The sequence below is a fragment of the Pomacea canaliculata genome, linkage group LG9, assembly GCF_003073045.1.
Source record: "Pomacea canaliculata isolate SZHN2017 linkage group LG9, ASM307304v1, whole genome shotgun sequence".
Classification (NCBI taxonomy): Eukaryota; Metazoa; Mollusca; class Gastropoda; order Architaenioglossa; family Ampullariidae; genus Pomacea; species Pomacea canaliculata.
The window spans coordinates 24,837,096-24,857,610 of record NC_037598.1 but is presented as its reverse complement, the minus strand read 5'-3'; the positions used below and the strand labels follow the sequence as shown (position 1 = coordinate 24,857,610).

The window sequence follows — 20,515 nt, the reverse complement described above, 5'->3', positions numbered from 1 at the left end:
CATATTTGCTTATAAACAGTATACTTGATGTTTTAAAGTCTTTTTGCTAGTATTATTTGTAAAGCAGTTTATTTTCCATTGTCAAATGTACTTCGACTATACTTAATATTTTACTTTACTTTGTTATTTGTTATTACTACAGACTTTTGTTGGTGGCTGAGAGCGTTAAGTGTATCGGAGTATCAATGTGAGATCTTGTCATTCCTTGTGTGTGTAAGTGCAACCTATTTTTGTGATGCTGCTCTAATGAATGTATTCACACATTAACTGAATAAGAACGTTGTGAAAACTTACATTAAACAGCCTCGTTCTTTGCGCGAACACGACTTTAAACTGATCTTTACCTCCGCGTTCCTATTATAGTCTATCTCGGTAAATGGGGTGGACAAGGTGAGTACCGGTGGCTGTCTCCAACGCTCGTGACCTGTCCGAGGTGTAAGTATAGACTGTTCGAGGTCAGAGGCCAACCCTGTCAGTGGCAGCAGTCAAGGACGAGAGATGACAGCACGCGACGTTGAAGTAGAGAAAGCGTCTCGCTTGAGGAAGCGTCACGTGATGTCGCCGAGGGCTTAGTGTTGAGCTGCTGTACGCACTGTGTTCCCCAGCTCGAGCCCGTGTTCAAATAGCGTGAACTCACCTGTAACCTGTGCTCGTGTGGTTAACTTCAACTACGACTAGCTACACGTGAGTAATGGAAGAAGCAGAGGAATCATTTAAAGTGGGTTGATTAGTGCTATTGTAATCGACATGCTAGAGTCAGTAGAATGGAAAGATTGTTTGTGTGAGTGCCAATAGAGATTCGATCCTGTGTTCTCAGCTCTAGACGCGGCTGCAAAAAGACTGGGAGTAGTGACTGACACTGACTGTATGTTATTTATCCCTAGCATTAACTACAGACGGGTTGAAAGCTGCACAAGCCTCGCGATCAGATGTTTACATATCCAGTTTATTTGTGTTGTGGTCATGTAGACCACACCCATTCTGTGACACAAATGTAGCTGTTCCCTGTCGACCATTTCAGACAAATTATTGTGAAGTACTTTGATTTCTTTAGGATCGATATGATCGACTGTTTGTCAAATGTTTGCCAAGAATGATTCATAAAATATTACAACATTTTGTGAACACAAAAGGCTAGACAAGTATGCAGACATTTTAGTGTACTAACATGTACGGTAACTGCCATTGTTGATATATTTCACATTTTATCGGTCCGCGCTTAGTCTGAGCAACTGCCAATTGGTTTAAATATATCTTACAAAATGTTAAATAAACAGCTAACATTTTCTTCAAAATGATTAGTTTTGAACAAAATAAAATGTGGGTTGTAAAATGTATAACATTCCTTCATATGTGACACGTTTTCATCCAGTGTTGCATACTTGTATTTCGTGAAAGCCCAGCAGATGAGACGACCTTTACTTCACGTGGACTCGAAACACTTCCTAGTGAACCCTATGACATATACAGAGAAAAAAAAATAAACCTTCGCCCTCAATAGAAAACCAAATTCTTACATGTCACTGTCACGTACAGTGTAATGACAGTTATAGATAAATGTCTGTTGATGTACACCTTTCATTACACTAATTAGTCAGTCTGAAACTAAGACTACAGTTCAAGCACTTGTACTATCAGGCTAGGGAGAGCACTGAAACTCCTACATCTGCTACATTTTCTAGAACACGACCCTTAGGTTTAATCATTTTCTGACCAGGAAAAGGGTAGAGAAAAAGCAAAACATCTCAGAATATTGTAAAGTTTAATCCAAAATATTGATGGATCAAGAGCCGGCGACAATTAAATATCAAAGGATATCAATCGGCTATGTGCTGTCTTTAAACTAAAGATTTTAATAGGCTTTGTAGCTTTGTGTTTGAAAGCTCCTACCATTAGCAAGAGGTTGCAGGGTTCAAGGCTTAGTACAGTCCCCCGCAGCGATCTTTCAGGAAATGTTCAAGGCGGCGGAAACAGTGAATAGCGGCTTCGCATTGTACAATGTTTTTAATAGACACGGTGAACGATGTTGTAAAGACTACAGACACTACACACGACAGGATCTTATTTCTCGTGAAGGGGAGGAAAAATGACAACATGCATCCTTGCTCCTTTGACCCCAGGTGTACAGGTTGTTAGTCTTGTTGAACAGTTCAGCTGCACTACCCGATACAATAACATCTACTTGTCTCATGTCAGGAGAAGACACTGTAACACTTTATGGTCCTAAAGTTACAGACATTTCTTGTCCCCTACAATATAATCTTCACCCTCACTGCACTATACCCCTGCAACCTGTTTACAGCTCTTCACCTGACCTGTAACAATATCCGGGTGGGAACTGAAGGTATTCAGGATGCCATAAACACCCAGCACTAACCTCTTCCTCCTCGGGACTTCTAGTGCACACAGCAGTATACTTAAAGAAAAGATCATAATAGTCTGTATGTTGGACAACAGACAAAACATAACCAAATAAGCTATGAACTGTTCGGAATTATAATTTATCTAGACATTTCTTTCCTACTTTCAGTTTGTCTTATTTCTTCTGTTTTCTTATTCTGCGCATGCATATTTACTGTTGTCACAGCAACATGGTGTATCTAAATTCTCACGGACTGGTTGAAGGGATTAGGCCGCTTGCATCGTAAAGAGAGAATCGCAGGAAAGCTGTCTAGTGCTGGCATTACACTGAGGATCCAAACCTCGGCTCTGCCAGACTTCTGTGATACAAATGACCTTCGACTATTTGCTGAAATTAAAGATTTCACTTCCTAATGGGATTATACAGGGCTGGTGCGTATATATACATTATAAACATACCTATCTCTTTTCATCGCTGTACGATACCAGTACTGGTTTATTGCCATAAAATTTGTTAATCAGGTCTTTTATTATTACGAATAATTAATTTACTTTTACAGTCCCCTTCAAGATTTTATTATTCAAACAGAAGATAATGTGTTTAGCTTGAGCAACTTCTGATGAAGCTTCCGCATTTTTTAAATTTTCGTGAAAGGGCTCTGTTACCATGCTATGTAAATTTTGCTGCGAAATGTATTGTTTTGAGACTGCTTCAAGTGTAGTGGCTATTTGTTTGTTTTTCAATGTTTGGATTTAAATTGTAATTTATTTATAAACGCCCTTATTTTCTGGATTTGTAGTATACCCTCAGCTGAACATGTACACTCGTCAGCCAATGGCATAGTTGCCTCTTATGACATACACATATCAACTTTTAAGTAAGTCTTGGACTATGAAAGAAAAGAAAAAGCACAAGACTGAATGGACAAAACTGAACATCCATAAAATTATTGTACATTTTTGTAAAGCGCCTTAATCTCAGAAAATGCACTGTTCAATAATAATAATAAAATAAAATGTTTGCTGTACACTTCATCTCGCAGCCCCTGATTCTGACAGTGTGGGAAACAGTGAGAATCGCACCGACTGTGGTATTGTTTGTATACATGGCTGCTGCACTAGCGGCAAGTGCTGTGACATCCAGTCCAGGTGAGCAGGTATATTCATAGACTGATGCGTTGATAGTGATACATCTGTAAGGTGAAACTTGTAGGAAATGGTTTGTACATAAAGCCGTCAGAAGTAAAGAAGCACTAAAGGGAAGTAATGTAAGAATTCACAGGAAGCATCTCTGGCTATTTAATAATAATAATAATAATAATAATAATAATAATAATAATAATAATAATAATAATAATAATAATAATAATAATAATAATAATAATAATAATAATAATAATTTATATAGTGCATAATCGCGCTCACAAAGAGGCACGCATGGATGCAATATGTGCACATGATACTGTGTAATGATTTAATATTGAATAGTAGAGTGAAGCTGTAATGACTTCATCTTTTAAATTTTTGTTTGCATTTTCAGCATCACAATTCAGGTAGTTTCCATGCTGGGCTCCTTCGTAATTCTGGTGTCTGTCGTTCTTTTTTGCTATGTGCGTTACCGGTGTTATCACAGGCATCTGCAGAACATGATGGCCAGGCGACAACAAGGTGCATTACTTACATAGTTTATAGTGTACAGTTGTCATGCAATGTCGTCTAAGTGTACTGTTCAATGTCTACATCTGTAACTACCATTACAGAAATGTGTTGAAATTATTGCCAAGGTGCACATATAATTTAAATAGTTTATTCATATGAAAAAGAGCAACACTTAGTGTAACAAAGATCAGTTATAAACAAAACTTACACTTATTTACCATCGTCGTCACCATTAGAATCACTGCTATGATCATCATCGATTATTAATTTTTTTTTTTAAGATGAATCCACACCAGGACATGCGCATTACATTAGTGGCAGAAGCAGGCCGATATCTGTGTCTACGGTTCAAGTCCCGTCGCTGATAACTTCGGGACACGATTGGAAGATTTTTCAAGCACAAACCCTCAGAACTTGCTTCACATCATTCTCCAGCAGTGAAATACAACCGCCACCTTACACTGAGAACGACCCTCTTGCATGTCCATCATCTGACAGGTTCTTTGCCGCGGGCCTCTGCTCGCGTGTTCCGCCTATGGTCCTGCCGCCGGCATACTCCGATGTTGTGAAAGAAAACGAGAATAACGGTCAAAACGTTTAGAAATATGAACGCAGAATGCAAACAAAAACAAAATGCGATTGATTTAGACGTGCAATGAAGGACGGGAGTCTGAAGTTATGAAGAGAAGAAAATATGACCTGAGCGAGTGAAAAAAACAAACAAACAAAAAAACCAAGATAATCTTCACAAATTATTTTACTTACATAACATAGGAATTGTTCATTTCTCAAATGAGGAAACTTTAAATGGATCCTAGGAAACTTTTATGCTCGAAACTTTTTATGTTTTGCTCAAGTTAAAAGTTTAATGATGTAAATTTAAAGATTTTCCAATTTTAACTTGCATGCGAGTGCTTGACAGACATGCGTGGAAGGTGCATGCAAGGCCAGATCCAGCTGCCATTCATTAGGACGACTACAACCACATCAATATACTATATAGCCTACACAAGACAGCGACGGCACTGTGAGCGTGCAGTCGCGCGTGACTGAGCATCTAGAGCATCGCGTGCTAAGATAAGTGAACAAAGTTTTACAATTCTGATGGAACGCAAACCTACAAAATGTAGATCGATAATTCAAATCATGGAGATTATCTCTGTTATCGCTGTTACACACTCCGATGACTTGACTGTATCATCAACAATGAAGGCACGTGTTTCCTTGCTTTGGCTGAGAAGCTAGTTTGAGGGGCACGCTTTGTAAACAGGTTAGTCACTGGCTGGTTTCCACTCAAGTAAGAATAATTAATTCAGTTCAGCAGGATATACAAGTGGATTAATTTTGACATGAGTGTGGAGAAGATTGGGCTATAAAGTTTGGTTACTACGAACATACACACACACACACACACAGAGGTAACCATACCATTTCTACAGTACCCAAAGATTAGTTGTAAGTCCTAGAGTGAGAGAAAGTGAACACCATACACATTCGTGATCAAATCCTTTAAATATGCATTGAAAGCACATCTTCTCCATGAGCATTACTCTAACACCAACTGATTAATCCACTCTCCCTTTCTTTCACTTTTTTTCCCGCTATTGACTAGTCCGCGTGCTCGTCTTCCTTTGCAGATATTTGCAGCTCTCAATCGTTTCTGCGTTTTTGTTTCATTTTGTTCTTTGCATATTGTATGTTTATCTTTTATTACTTGCTTGCATGATTGTTTCTCCTTCCGTCCTTTGCTGTCCATGTCTCTTTCTTGTCTCAAGTGCTGAGGGGATGCTTTTTATGTAAACCACACGATTATTATAATTATTATTGTTGTTGTACTGAGAAGAACCAGACCATCATCATATGAGTGACTTCTGCGCTTCTTTCTTTTTCTGCTCTGTCCCAAGTTTCTCTCTTTTTCGCGCGTGCACACACACATTCATTCAAGCAAACTTCATTTGAATTAATAAACATATGTGCAAGCTAACAGAGAGGCTGACTATTCGTGTTAAAGTCAGCTAATGCGACATACATTTAACCCAATGACCGATTAAACTGTGGAATTTATAAATAAATTAGATATTATCCTGAATACCTGTACAGTCTCTCTTAAAGCAGATCCTCGCTCGCTGCAAGCTGTTACCTGTAGTCGATTCAATGCAGCTAATCCAGCAGCAGAATTTCTCTTGTTTTGTTGTTGTTGTTGTTGTTGTTGTTGTTGTTGTTGTTGTTGTTGTTGTTGTTGTTGTTTCCCTGCTACACTCTTCATCGCTCCTCCTTTGTATAAAGTTGACTATTCAAAGCTTAGACGATTGACCATCATGTCACCGAGCAGACGACACTACAGCGGTGCGCCCTCTATCGGTAGCGCCCCGACCGTGACCCCGCGGTGTCAACACGAGGCTCTCGCGGGGTAGCCGTAGCGACGTTGATGTCACATGACCAGGAGTCCGCCTGTGCACTGGGTCTGTGTTGTAATCCAACGCAAGAGAAAAGGCTGACAAAGATATAGTTCACAGCCATGGCACGTATGAAAAGCTGTTAATTCTCACTTCCTCCATCAACTGTCAAGTGGACTAAGGCCAGCAGGTGTGTCAGGTAGGTGAAAGAAGCGCGAGAAGGTTAGCAACAGCCAAGTACATCGATCCCCTCCTGTTGTTTGATAAAGCTCGAGCTGTTCACAAATAATCCAGGGTAGCTCGGCACCCGGTCGTCAAAACATCCATCCAGGAGAACAACACTCATGAGTTTGAATGATTTAAGTTCCACAAATAATTAACTTGATAGGTAGTATATATTTCTCTTTTATCTACGTTCTTTTAATTAATTCTCCATATCCTGCTCCTACATTTTTCTTAATTTGTCCACCTCGTATGTTTTCTTTCGCAGTTTCTATCCTTAGTAACATCTATATATTCTCAAAAATTGCTAAGGAAATATTGTTTAATACAGTCACATAAAATTAAAAAAACACAATATTAGAGACTTAATTTGTTAATTAACTAATTAATTACTTTAACTCATGTATATCTGTTTCTTTCAAAACAGTCTTAAACAACCAAGAAACACTTCTGTCTATATTTTTTACTTTACTGGGGTTTTATATATTTGTTCACTTTATTTTTTCTTCTTTGGTTTTTTCTGTGCAATGAGCTATACCATATTCTTCTGAATGGATACCTGCGCATTATAAATCAACATCATCATCATCCTCATATATTAAGAGGATTTTATGAAATTTTTTTTAACAGCAAGTACATTTTGTTTTTTCTGTAGAAAATGAAGATCTCACCAATGAGAGACACAATGTCTGCCAAAGCAACAACATTGCCACGAATCACCCCAATGGCAACTCCCACCCCTCGGTCATTTTCTGCTGATAGGGAAATGTATGGACCTTACCCTCCACCTGAACTTACGTCTATCTGGGATCATATGAAGATTCCACAAAGAATAAATCCATTAGCACCACCAATACCAAAACGCCGTATTAATGCCAGCTGGGAAACAGTTGATCAACACTGGCATAATGACAAAAGGCGGATAATTATGCAGCAGCGGGAACACAGCAGGTTTCACTCTGCTTGGTCAAAGCCTTTCTATGGGTCACCAGCAGATCAAGAAGCATACAGGTGGGTAAATCTAGCATCTTTGTTAAGCGTTTATTGCTTAGCTGTCTTCTAGTGTTCAGTCAAGAACTGTCAAAATACTGTCTGTGTAACTGTGCAAGAACCCCAACTAGAATTAATTGTGTTTACCAAGTTTGTCTGTGTGGGTATATGTGCATGCATTTGCATTGGATCATGCAGTAATGATAACCATGGTGCTGATAATTAATATTTTCCTGATCATTATTCATAACATGACATTGTTCACACAAAACAAAGAAGCAGCCTACCAGTCAGTTAAATAATAACATATCATGATTTGTATAATGCATACTCATGCCCATAAGTAGCATACTCTTAACACTTAAGACAAAAACATGACATTGACAACATATGAAGGAACAGAAGGATAACCAACAGAGCTGATGACTAATTAAAAGACAAGTATAGAAAATATAGCAAAGAGGAATCAGATAACAAGAACTGAGAGTGTTGTGATTCCGCAGAGGAAGACGAGTAGAAATAGCAATTAATGGAATTGTCTGGGAGGGATTGAAAAAGGAATAGCGTTGTGTGGACTGTTCTTAGGAGTAATGCTCAAGGAAAAGGTCTGTCTTCATTGCACATTATAAAAAATTCAATGGTGGATAGGTGGCGGATATGGAAGGGGAGAGAGTTCCATTGTTTTGCTGCAGTTCAGAGAAAATGGTCAGGGCAGAGGCCTGCAAAGACATTAAAACACTGCACGGACAATTTGTGCTAGATGTGAGAACAGATGGGTAACCAGTGCATAAAATGAAGGAGAGAATCAAGTGATATAGTTCCATATAAATAATGTACTCTCAAGAGCTGCTTAGTAACGATTCAATGACATTTAACTGCCACAACAATGCTTCCTTGCTAAATAAATAAAATAAAAAAAAGATAATTACAGATGTGGATGCATGCACAAAAAAGTCCATGCATTTATACATACTCTACAGAAAAAGAATTTGGAGACTCATGGTGGGATGGTATTAAATCCTAATGTGACAAATCCATTTGACAGAATTATTTACAAGATGTTGTAAACAAGAGAAACAAGAAAGAAACCAAGAAGATTAGGACTAGCTAAAGAATTCTTTTATTAAAAACACTTTAAATGTCAAGTGCAGGTTCCGGTGGATTGCCAAATTAAAATTAGTTTTTTAACTAAGTCTTTTAATACACTGCTTAAGTAAAAGTTATGCCTCTTTGATTTTAGTCATCAAGAAATCGTCCAGTACAGTTCACACAAAATTATACATGCACTGCCATTTTGGAAAGAAAGTGCAGCTATAACCAGCCCTAAGTCAAGCTTTAATCTCACTAATCAAAAGAAAACAGGTATTGCAAGTGTTTTTTTTTTTTTTAACAAAGGCACCTTGGCTTACCAAACAGTCCTTCATACAACTGAACGAGTAAACAGATTTCATTTCTTTCATAGCTGGTATAGTTGACCTGCAAGGATTTCCAGTTCTGCAAATGTGTTTAAAAAGTGTTTTGGATTTTTTTTTTTTTTACATATAAACATGCGTGTTCATATGTGTGTGTGTGTTTATTGAGAGGATCGGGTGGGGTATGGATGCACCAAACAAACTATAGTATTGATGTGTGTCAAAAAAAAAACCACAATTCCCAGTCATTGTACAAGTTCTGTAGACATTTCTAGGGGAAACAGCATGCACACACGCACACACCATTCATCAAACAATCACAGTTCCTGCAGTAAAACAATAAAGATCCAGAAATATTTCTGTTCTGTCTCCCCACAGGAAACATTTTCGTGAGGTGCTTAAGCAGCAAATGTCAGATCAAGATGCACTAAAAAGACAACAACTGAAGGACAAAGTAAGAGAGAGTGAGGCAGCAGTAGAATATGACCGTCAGTGCCTTGTACAAGACTATGAAGCGTTTTCCAAGAAAAACGACTATCTCAAACAGTATCGTGATGAAAACAAGAGGGTATGTTGCACTCAACTTTTCCAGTAGTATATGAATTTTACCCAATTATGTAATAAATTATAACTACAAAGAATAATAAAATACTTCAGTATTTTAAAAAAAATGTAGGCATCAGCATGTTGTAACTCGACTGTATAAACAATTCAATGGAAATTCCATGTTAACAACCATTTCAAGATTTTCTGCATTCCAGCTTTATTGAAAAAGCTCAGATAAAGTTCCAAAATCCTGATGGTGTAAAAACTTCTTTTTGTTACTATCATTGTTTTCTTGCATGCAGTGATGTGCATCCAATTTGACAATGAGATTATATATAGAGATGGAATAGACCAGTTAAACTGCTTTCATGCTGGCATTAGTCTGATGTTGGAGAGTAACCTGTCAGTGTTTTATCCTGTATCTGTCTTCTTTTTTTTTTGGGGGGGAGGGTTTTTTATTTAGGGGATGTTTAGGTTTTTCACATTACTTTTTTATGTTTTGGAATTGCCACTCTCCCATTAGTTCTTGGTTGCTTAATGAATTCAATCAGTATTTGATTTATTTACCTTGTTCACAGTTTATGGAAAGTCAGTGGCAGCAAAGAAGAATAGAACGAATGCTGGAGAACCACTATGACCGGGAGGTCCTGCGCTACAACCCTATCAACTGGAGTGGAACTCTCAAGTAGACAAATTTTTAAATATGCCATTATTTAGTTTCATCAATTTTCCTTTGATGAAGATGGCAAAATAATGTGACAAACTTTTACATAAAAAGGTTTCTATAATCTGTTCATTTTCATGAACATTTCTGGTAGTTTCAAAGACTCTGTTTAAGTTTTGTCTTCTGCATTTTTAAAAATTTTTAGTTAAGGTTTTACAGTTGATCTTCATTTCGTGTCATATGCTAAAAGCATATTACAAATAAATTGTATCACTGTAAACACCAGGCTTTGAACTACTTCTGCATGTACAGTACTAGAATTACCAGGTTTTCTTCCACAAATACATGCATTTACTCAAGTAGGAAACATCTTATTAGTATGCTTATACAGCATGTTTGTGATGCCAAACTGTTTCCTCTTTATGTACATATTTTAGGCACTGCTACGAGCATCATCCATCAGCATAATTGTTAGACATAAGACAACATAATTGTTTTTACTTCATATTCAAATCACACATATTTCATAGATATATTTATATATGTATGTTTTTTTATGTGATGAGAGCGAAGAATAAAAGTATGAGATTGCAAAAGGAGCTCAGTTTTAGATATTACTTAATAATTATGTTTCAGATTTTATAGCTAACAAAAAGACAACTTTTTGCCATAATGTTCAAGCAGTTGTCCAATTCTCTAAATATTAATTTCAGTTTCAGTTTTTATATTCTTTTTTATCAGCAATTGTTATTTTTTGAATGTTACACATAAGTGCCAACTACATTTTCTGCACAGCTTATAAACAAAGCTATTTTTTAGTATAATGCCTTAGTATGTAAAATCAGTATTTGGTCATCGTTTAGATGACCTTAGAGCAATTATTTTGTCTTGTTTTGTCTAAGATGTGACACTGGTTACTATATTGTTGTGAACTAAATTTTTACTTGGATTTTTATCTCTATGGATTTATGTTAAAATATATTGTGTTACATTGTACATGCAGAGTCTTCAAAGGTCATGATTATCGAAAGACTAAACAGGTTACCTGCAGAGTTCTCTGCCTTTCACATACTTTTTATAAACAGCTGCAGGTACATTTAAATGCTGCATTTCATTGCTCTGTATAAGAATTCATATTCTAATTTCGTATAAGGAAACCTACCTTATTATGGAATTAACTGTTAGCTTATGAAAGATGCAGATTGGTTCGATGACTGAATATTGGTGATAAAAGTCCATGTATCAATCCACTTAACACAGAGTAGTTGTATAGAATGTCAATTAAAATTTAAGTACGAGGCAGAAGACTACCCTATTTACATCCTTTGTTCATATTTTTTCTAACATAAACTGATTTAGTAATAGAACATTAGTTTTTAAATAAGGTGTTGATAGTCCTCCTACATAAAATTTAATCTTACACAGGGGGCTGGTAGTGTAGTGGTTAAAAGAGTTCAGATCATGTCTCGGGGCACTCTCTGCATGTGACACCTGTTTGCAGGGTTGTTCATCGGGGGTTTTCTTCCCTCACCAATAGTGCAAAACCACCTCAAGGTGGAAGCACTTTGCTACTAAATAAACCAACCAAACAGTTAATCTTACACAGCACGTAGTTGATAATGAGGCCACCATTATAGAACTGACAAGTGTCAAGATATAAAATCTGCATTACAGGGTACTGTAGCATAAAATCAATGAATATTTCTGTTGTATTGAACTAAGGGGAAAAAAAAAATTAGAAACACCTTTTTCCATAGAGGATAAAATTCTGACAGATACATTGGCTTTGAAATGTGAAGACCTTTTCTTTTAACTTAATGCAGTGTTCATGCCTTTTATATTATGTGCATTTGCTCAGCTCAATAAACGCGATCTATTAATTCAAGGTATGTGATTTATTTTGAATTGATGAGTGAGCAAGAAAGAGAGAATGAGAGAGTGTGTGTGTACAAATGTGCACAGATATCCGCATCAGTATCACTGTACAAATATGCATGAATCAGTATGAATAATTTTTACAATTGCAGACATTTATACATATCCTGCAAAAACAAATCAATGAAATGATTTTTTAAATACTTTAATATTTAAAAGGTAAATAATGACAAAAGCTTAAAAGGAATATATAGATAAATCATATGATTATTAAACACATATGTAATAAAAGATCTACTGCCAATTAAAGTGCAAAAAAATGATAATGCTTAAATACCAAACTTAGGACTGTACTACAAATAAACAGAAAATAATCCAGTGTGAGCAACAAGTAGATAAGGCTTTTCAACAAATATTTTTAAATCTCTCCCCTCCCCAAGAAATGAAATTTACAGAATGGATAAAAAAACACAAGATTTTCAACCATGCAGTAAAAAGTAGTGAATAATTACCAACACTTATAATGTTGTCACACAACAAGAAGTTACAACAATGTCACATGTAAGTGCTAAAGGAATGAGTGAAGAATGCAGTTTAAAAAAATAAAAGATGCCAGCTTCTATTTTAATGCACCAAGTCCTGGACAGCTTCATGTGCTTTATAGCAAACCATGCAGAGCTGATTTTATTTATAACTTCTTTTTATTTCAAATAAAATGAGACATAAAAATACACATGATCTGACATATGTGTATCTTTTCAATACTGCAGCATCTAGCTGCCTGTTAATAAAATGAACCTGATTCTTAATACTTCAGTTGCATGTTAATGTCCTTAAACTTGAGGTTACCAAAGAAGTGTTTACAATGATTCACACACAGTTCATGCATATTTTTAGGTGGAGATCATGAACACTGCACCAAGACAGAATTTTACTGATTAAAATCGAGGGCAAAGTGACTCTTTCCCCTCTGTTTCACCCCAATCTATGGATAAACATGTAATTTCATACAGGTTTTAGTATGTTTTCTAAGCGTCAAACATCAAAACAGCTCTAAAATATATTGGTCAAGGACCTAGCTGTTTGAGAACAAAGGAGTTTAGGTGCTGAGGTACTACAGTGTGTGTATATATATGCAAACAGGTTTCCTTTCTTTGGCGATGTAGAAAACAAATGGGGTAGAACTTCACTTCGGAGCCAAATGTACAGTAAAATCTTATACTAACCAGCATGAAACATGCTTATACAACATAGAGATAAACAGCTTTTGTAAACTGCCACAGTGTCCCTGTTATTATTCATGAGATATTCTCCTGTATCACATTAATCTGTAATTAATTAGTCGTTTAAAACTATTAGAAATAATATTTCTCTTTATATTTTTCTTTCACCATAGAGAAATTGACATCACATAACAGATTAAGAATATCAATCAACAAACAAGTAAAGAATACTTTTATCACTCCACACCCTGTCATACAAACCTGAATGACAGTTGAAAAACAAAAACCAAATAAAACTCTGTTTCCAGGTTTCTGGAGTTATGCATTTCGGTATCGGGTGTCCAATGGACTTGGCTTCCGGAACCTGGCCAGTATGTATGGCACAAATGCCATAAATAAAATAGTACAACCTAGCCATGGTCGATACCGAATCCAGCCAAGTGCAATGACAGTAAGAGAGAGAGACACAGAAAGAGCCATATTCAAGGTACCCACTCCAACAGAAACAAGATCACGCACCAAGGGTATCCAGTCCACTGAAACACAAGAGTTGCAGGACTTGAACAAGCTGCTTTGCATCAACAACAAAAAATTAAAAAAAAATAAAATGTGTAAAACATCTAAAATGTCATTCAAATGCTAAAAGCAAAATAGTAAATCACTAAATCACTACACCCGATTATACCTTTCTCAAAAGAAAAAAGATTCTGCAACAAAATCTGATCAAATGTCATCATGTTATTAATATTACCAATATATTATCATTGATGATGGATAATGATAATGGACAATGATGAAGATTATAATTAGCAGACAATGCAGTCTTTAAAATGCTTGGGTGTTTACTCTAAATTCAGGTTCTAAAATATCTCAGAATCAGTCCCTTGCTCCAGGGAGGCAGCAATGATGATGTTTTGTGACAGGGTATCTGTTGGAACACTTATTACTGAACATTGTAATACACACTTGAGCTTGGCATGGTATAGAATCCACTGAACAGGTAAAAGGTTAAATGGTTGAAAATTCATGTAAAATAATACAGAAGCCTAATGAAGATACGCGGCTAATGTTTTTGAAACATTTGATTTGTACAGCATAAATATATTGCGACTGTTGTCATTGTTACCATGCCCACCATCAACATGATTGTTAACATTTTTATCAAAGCCATTGCCACCAACTCGACCCCTGCACTGTCTCACCTAATGTTGTAATGATGCTGGTTAGACAACCAAATCCTACAAACATCAGCAACCAGCCTCCAAAGCGAATGGCCCATGTCATTAGTGTATTATCTGCATGCTTCTTGGAGAAAATATCCTGCAAGCAAGATTCATTTTAGAAATGTTCAGAAAAATTCTTAAGTAACTTTTTTCTCAACATTCCCCCATTTGCTTCACATATACAAAAAAAGAGTTTCTGAAGCATGACAACAATATTCAGTTTGCAGCAATCATCTTCTTTTTAATTTGAGTCTTACAGCTGGAAAGTCATTATTCACAAGAATTTTAAAAAAAAACAGCAAAAAAAAATCAGTCATACAGTTTTTAATTTCTAGCATGTATATGTTTGAGAGGAGGGGGGATTAAAACTGAAGCATTGTCACAATTAAAATTACATCATTTCACAACAGCATCAATATTTGACAAAGTATGTGGCACTCCATGATAAACTGTTTTGTTAACTACCTCCAGTGTTTGCAAGGAAAGCAGGAGGCAACAGTTGGCAAAGGGCAGCATATTCATGTAAATTCTGAGATGAAATTGCATGCTTACATTTTTCTTTCTACTAACCTTGGGGCTGAGCAGTTCGGTATATAGTATCTCAAGTATGTCTCCTGCTTCTGTTTGGTAGCCTTCAAGTCTAGAACCCTTTTGTTTAGCAATAATGGTTACCTGTAAGAATGAATAATGTACTTAGGAATAAAATTCAATTAAGTATAGAAGAGTTTCATGTCATGAATCGCATATGTTTCAGAATTATAGGGTAAAAGTTGAATCTACTTCATGATAAAAGTGTCCAGGACAAACTATCCTTAATAACAATGGATTACATATACATATGCATACAGATGTGTGTGCACCCTCAATCTTCCAAAAGCATATTTGATCACTTACATCTGTGGGTGGTCCTAAATTTGAATCAGGCAGGATTCCAGCAGCTTCAATCTTGACTCTTAGATCCCCCACCTACTTGTTATGAAATAAAACATCTTCTTTATGACACAGATAATATGTTTTTCATTTGAATTTCTAAAAACAGTTTCTAAGGATTTTCTGTGTATATATTCATGTGTATATAAAACAAATTCTCTAAGGAAAGATGAATCAGAACTGTGTATTTTGACTCAGTCTGCAGATTGTGGCTAATGTCTACTTCCAAAAGTAATTGATGAGATCTTTTTTTCTTGGATCTTGTATTTTTTTCTTCATTTTTGTCAATAAATTTTGTTCTTTTTCATTGTTTTTAAAGAATGTTTCTTCTTATTTTAAAGCTTCAGATTAATCTTCTCAAAGAAAAGCACAGTCGGATGGATCACACAGGTGAATCTCTTACCTTTGGATTCTGTGGCGAGCCATGATAATAGTAGCCATTGAAAAACATCAGGGATGGATCCTTTGGTGATGCAGAGGTCCCTGGTGGTATCAGCCTGAAATCGCTTATCTGATCCACCAAAGCTAAAAAAAAATAAAACAAAATAAAGCAGTCATCAAAACTTGAAAAAATGGCAGAAAAAAGTAATTTCTGAAGACCTAGTATGTATGTAGATTATTACATGATGCAATAGGTTTACAATATAGCATGCAACAATGGAGTTTTCATGAAAGTAGCCATTGTAAAATATAAACTTTTGAAATTTATAACAAAGATACCTTCAGTTACCTATGAGGCACCTAGTTAAGTATAAAGAAATTATTCATTACCTGATGACAAATGAAATGCTCCCACTTTCACTACTGATGCAACCTGTGTCTCAGATCGATATGGCATGGAGCTGTGCATAAACATTTAAAGGTTGAAAACTGACAACAATAAGCTAGTGAAAAGTAACTATCAAACGAACAATTTACATCATCCAAAATGAGTGCCAGTTTCTTTAACAGACAAAGTTACAGATGTTACAGCTGCAGCATTCAATTTTTTTTTCATATTGTTTAAAAGTACATTTAACAAATGACACTCTACTAAAAAAACATGAACTTCACAAGAAGAAGAAAAAGAAAGTGAATATATGCATGTGTGTAGGATAAAGAGAAAGAGAGAGAGACCTCATGATTTTTATCTTTCTGAAAAATATCATATTATTCTCCCTGGCAGGATGCAGACAGAAGAGTGGTTAGAGTACTTGCATCAAAACCCAAAGACACACCAGTCTGATAACCATTTGGCACAGTGAGATTTGTTAGAAAAGTATGGTCTCTAAACCTGACTCCCCAGTGACCAAAAGGTCAGGAGACTATCTTTTCCCTTTCTTTTAACTTTTTTAATTCTCATTTAGAAGAAAAAAATATCAAAAAGGTATTTAAGAAAGTCATCTTTGCAAATACAATTCTTACAGTCTTCATTCTGGTTGATATAGTGTTGTAGCATACTTCAAACACCAGTTTTAGCATAATGATAATAAGAAGAAGAATTAACATTTATCGAGCACTTTTCCAACGATTTGCTCAAAGTGCTGTAGAGAAATTATATACAGAAGTAAATTAAATCGCCAACAACCATACAGTAATATTCTCATGTAACAGAAACCACTCACTTCTACAACTGGTTGTTGAGGATTTAAAGTAAGAGTTTCAGAGAAAAGAAAACAAAATGAGCACCAAAATTAAATCTAACATCTATGTGACAGTGAAGAATGGCAGCTGTTAAAGTAAAATTGGCAACAAACAGATAATAAGGCAATTACAAGTACAAAATAAACTTAAGAGAAACAAGAATGCAACATGCAATTAAAAGAAACCTGTCACATGAATAAACCAAGAAGTTGAACAAGAAAGGAGAAAAATTGCTGGAGAACAAAGCAACTCAACCTTGTTTCCATACTCATATTATTTAAATGCTTTTTCAAAATATGCTAATGTTTATATGCAAATAATAAAACAACTATAGGTTTACTTTGGATTCTCATGCCCAACTGTGCTGTAGAATGAATCACTCTTTATAACTTCCTGGTTCCACTCCAGAGCTAAAAACATAATAAAAAAATTAAAATGCTATAAATTCATCCTTGATGTGTGTATCCGGTGATCAAAACCAGGTGATTAAAGGAATATAATATTACAATAACTATTTGTTTAAGAAAAAAAAAGCAACAAAATAACCAGTCTTAAAGTTACAAGAATATTTTAATATTTTCTAAGAACAATATGTAATGCATGCAATCAGTATATGTGACTTAAGTGGTAACTTTTGTCAATGTTTTTTTTTCTTCTTTAATCTTTATTTCTACTATAGGACTTTTTTATATCATAAAATATGAAGTTACATCTTGAAAAGATTTTGGTCATATATATTACAGCGTATGCTGTACAAAAGATTTAGGTCTGTTTGCAGTGAAAAGATGTGTATCACAGATGTAGATGCAATACTTAGTTTCACACATACTAAACATGATAAAGTAACTATACTGTCTTGCTCTTAAAATGTGCATGAATCACACAGGTTCCAAGTATATGATGTATTAACATCAAACAGTAGACCAGATAAGCCACTCACAGTAGGAATACTCAGTTTCTTCTCTTGTACGGTCTCCTTCCTTGATTTCTCTGTTAGGCACATAAATAAAAATACAACAAAATGTATATGACACATACTAAAATCAAACACTGATACATTTTTTTAAGTTATTCATCCTCTGAAACTGCACAACTTGAAAGTACAACTAAGCTAGGCTACAGCTAGCATTTGTAATAGCAATGTCAGGGTACACTTCCTAGTCCACATAAATAAATTAAAAGAACAGTACACACTAACCGTTTCTGTTCATGTTCCACCCATTGGTACATTTCTATAATCCTGCGAAATCTAGCAGCACGGATGGAAATTTGATACACTGGATCAAACAGACTCTGCAAGATATGAAACTGCTGATTTCACAATGTTGTTCATGAAACAAACTTTTCAGAAGAAGATTTTCTCATATTTTACAATAATACCAAATAATATCTATTATTAGATCATCCTCTTCTATTTGGTGATAATTGGACAGGCTCCATGACATTTTTGTACACACTGCTTTCTTGATAAGCTTTTGTGTACTTTATCAGGATACAAATATTTGATTAAATATCATAGTTTACACATTATCAATAAATTAATTTTACAAACCACACTGGAAAATGAAGCAAAAGACATCGTTATCATTTGTCTCAATTAACAGATCTTTACCTTTAGGCAAGTAAAAAACATTTTTTTTCCAGAAATTACTTAGCACAAATTTTATTTTTAACAAATAGAAATATAAATACACATACCTCTTCAGAACTGAGTTGTCCTTGTAGGTAGACAAGACGTAAATTGTTATTTTCAAATGCTACATCTGTTGTGTCAAGATGAACAAGAATTCTCATTCCTTCATCTAAGGACTGCGCTGTTTGCACAGCTCGACCCTATAAAATCACACACACACAAACACATTTATCCTACAATGAAGAAGGATGACAATATCCCCAGGGACAATTCAAAATAGTTCTCGTACCAGCAATAATATATACATACATGATATATATAAAAGAGATAATATAAATGAACATGTTGAAGTAATGTCTCTCACAGTGTCGCTCATTCATGTTCACTGTAAGACAAAAACCAATGGCTGTCATTTATGCAGCAATAGCTCAATCATCTAAGTCATAGAATCTTTTGGAAAAAAAGTTAAAGTATGACAGTCTGTGTGTGCATATACATAATCTAATTATTGGTATGTATGGTAAATACATTCTCTCCTTCTCCACCCACAAATGTTCATGTGCAAATAAATGTCTCACGACAGCTTATACTTTGAATTTTCATTCTAGGTATATAAAATTTACATGATACTCACTTCATTCCAGAACAAAAGGACTGATGCCACAAGAATTAGCATCAACCCTATCAATATGGCTACAAGACTGCTCTTGACACGTTCAAAGAAGGTCGCATTTTGTCGATATTTGACATTTGTGTAGGTTTCCTGGTGAGGTACGTGCATGCCTGGGTCGTCTGGAAACTAAATGTAATGTCAGTGTTAGCAGACATTTCAACTGCTTCCAGATCTTAGTCTTTTTATAAATAAAAATAGCAATATAAAATCATGCTACTCTCTTCAGTCCTAATCAAATGGAGAACAGCGTGATACTGAATCATGTGAATGCCAAATTATATTGCGCATATCATCCTAACCGAAGTTTCAGTCTTACCCGTTGGCGATACATGACTTAAGTTGTCTGTATTTCTTCGAAGTACTATCGCGGCAGCTGGATGGTTCAGCCCGTAACTGAAATAGTCAACAGCTGTTCTCGGAACGAAGAGTAACTGCAAGCAAAAACAGTTGCCTTCAGTGGGAAAGTTTCGCGACACACTACTTTTCACTCCAGTTTATGTGGCTAGTGATGGCGATAGGTCATTTCACCCACAACAATAGTCGGTCCACATTGCGTTTCTTTGCCATTGTAACATACGTTCTCTGGATGCGTATTGTCAAGCGGCCACTTAATTTTTTAATTATTTTTTTTAATAGTAAATGGTGGCGTTACTTATTAGCATGGTTTTGTTAAAATAGGCAGCTGATCTTGCGTATCTGTATTGTTCGGACAGCGTTTGGCTCTTTGAGTAATATTTGACATTAATAGCTACTTGTGTCATCATGCAGTGATCGATTCGCCTTTGGGCTTGGGACGATTTGACTTTTGGGTCTTCGGATAAAATAGGTAGGACGACTTTTGTTGTGGGGCGAAATGACCGGCCCGCGAGCGATACATCTTCGTAAGATCGATAACAACACACATGTACAAGGAATTTAAACTCGATTGATTTTACAGCAGTCACGGACCAACTCCCACAGTGTACTGGATTTAATGTTTAACAGCTCCGCTGAAGCCAGCATTGTAAGTACGGACAATATTTTTTCTGACATCCGTGTTGAGGTCTCGTCATCGACTATTAGAGTTGTGTCCCTTGGGCAAGGTT

The 20,515-nt window shown here is 35.7% G+C and overlaps 3 protein-coding genes across 6 annotated transcripts; 2 read left to right on the top strand and 1 right to left on the bottom strand.

Annotated features, from left to right (window-relative positions):
- Window positions 1–417: 417 nt before the first annotated feature.
- LOC112571913 lies at window positions 418–4,904 on the top strand. The gene is made up of 5 exons (XM_025251312.1): window positions 418–684; window positions 2,588–2,793; window positions 3,405–3,510; window positions 3,902–4,029; window positions 4,302–4,904. Exons 2-5 carry the CDS (start codon window positions 2,775–2,777, stop codon window positions 4,619–4,621), a joined length of 573 nt encoding a protein of 190 aa, XP_025107097.1. The 5' UTR covers window positions 418–684; window positions 2,588–2,774; the 3' UTR covers window positions 4,622–4,904.
- A 1,225-nt stretch (window positions 4,905–6,129) lies between these two features.
- LOC112571912 lies at window positions 6,130–12,135 on the top strand. Of its 2 annotated transcripts, none has more exons than XM_025251311.1 (4): window positions 6,130–6,606; window positions 7,294–7,649; window positions 9,419–9,608; window positions 10,165–12,135. In XM_025251311.1, exons 2-4 carry the CDS (start codon window positions 7,297–7,299, stop codon window positions 10,273–10,275), a joined length of 654 nt encoding a protein of 217 aa, XP_025107096.1. In that variant the 5' UTR covers window positions 6,130–6,606; window positions 7,294–7,296; the 3' UTR covers window positions 10,276–12,135. The 2 variants fall into 2 exon arrangements, with proteins under 2 accessions (XP_025107096.1, XP_025107095.1); XM_025251310.1 differs by having other exon boundaries at window positions 6,134–6,615.
- Window positions 12,136–12,994: 859 nt separating this feature from the next.
- LOC112571906 (transmembrane protein 43-like) lies at window positions 12,995–20,494 on the bottom strand. 3 transcript variants are annotated; one of them, XM_025251303.1, is made up of 13 exons: window positions 20,366–20,494; window positions 19,747–19,861; window positions 19,392–19,556; window positions 18,823–18,957; window positions 18,323–18,417; window positions 18,065–18,114; window positions 17,465–17,534; window positions 16,273–16,343; window positions 15,905–16,026; window positions 15,466–15,537; window positions 15,142–15,243; window positions 14,551–14,668; window positions 12,995–13,884 (listed from the first exon to the last, which is right to left on the bottom strand). In XM_025251303.1, exons 2-13 carry the CDS (start codon window positions 19,759–19,761, stop codon window positions 13,667–13,669), a joined length of 1,233 nt encoding a protein of 410 aa, XP_025107088.1. In that variant the 5' UTR covers window positions 19,762–19,861; window positions 20,366–20,494; the 3' UTR covers window positions 12,995–13,666. The 3 variants fall into 3 exon arrangements, with proteins under 3 accessions (XP_025107088.1, XP_025107089.1, XP_025107087.1); XM_025251304.1 differs by having other exon boundaries at window positions 20,379–20,494; XM_025251302.1 differs by having other exon boundaries at window positions 20,333–20,482.
- Between the last annotated feature and the right edge of the window lie 21 nt (window positions 20,495–20,515).

What these genes read in the sequence shown, in the direction of transcription:
- LOC112571913 (XM_025251312.1), top strand. An exon ending in TGCTGTGACATCCAGTCCAG is followed by an intron (nt 3,511 to 3,901) that starts GTGAGCAGGTAT and finishes TTGCATTTTCAG; the next exon opens with CATCACAATTCAGGTAGTTT. An exon ending in GATGGCCAGGCGACAACAAG is followed by an intron (nt 4,030 to 4,301) that starts GTGCATTACTTA and finishes TTTTTTTTTAAG; the next exon opens with ATGAATCCACACCAGGACAT.
- LOC112571912 (XM_025251311.1), top strand. Translation starts at nt 7,297, where the DNA reads ATGAAGATCTCACCAATGAGAGACACAATGTCTGCCAAAGCAACAACA. An exon ending in GCAGATCAAGAAGCATACAG is followed by an intron (nt 7,650 to 9,418) that starts GTGGGTAAATCT and finishes GTCTCCCCACAG; the next exon opens with GAAACATTTTCGTGAGGTGC. An exon ending in ATCGTGATGAAAACAAGAGG is followed by an intron (nt 9,609 to 10,164) that starts GTATGTTGCACT and finishes CCTTGTTCACAG; the next exon opens with TTTATGGAAAGTCAGTGGCA.
- LOC112571906 (XM_025251303.1), bottom strand. An exon ending in AGAAACTGAGTATTCCTACT is followed by an intron (nt 17,535 to 18,064) that starts GTGAGTGGCTTA and finishes TTATGTTTTTAG; the next exon opens with CTCTGGAGTGGAACCAGGAA. An exon ending in GTTGGGCATGAGAATCCAAA is followed by an intron (nt 16,344 to 17,464) that starts GTAAACCTATAG and finishes GTTTATGCACAG; the next exon opens with CTCCATGCCATATCGATCTG.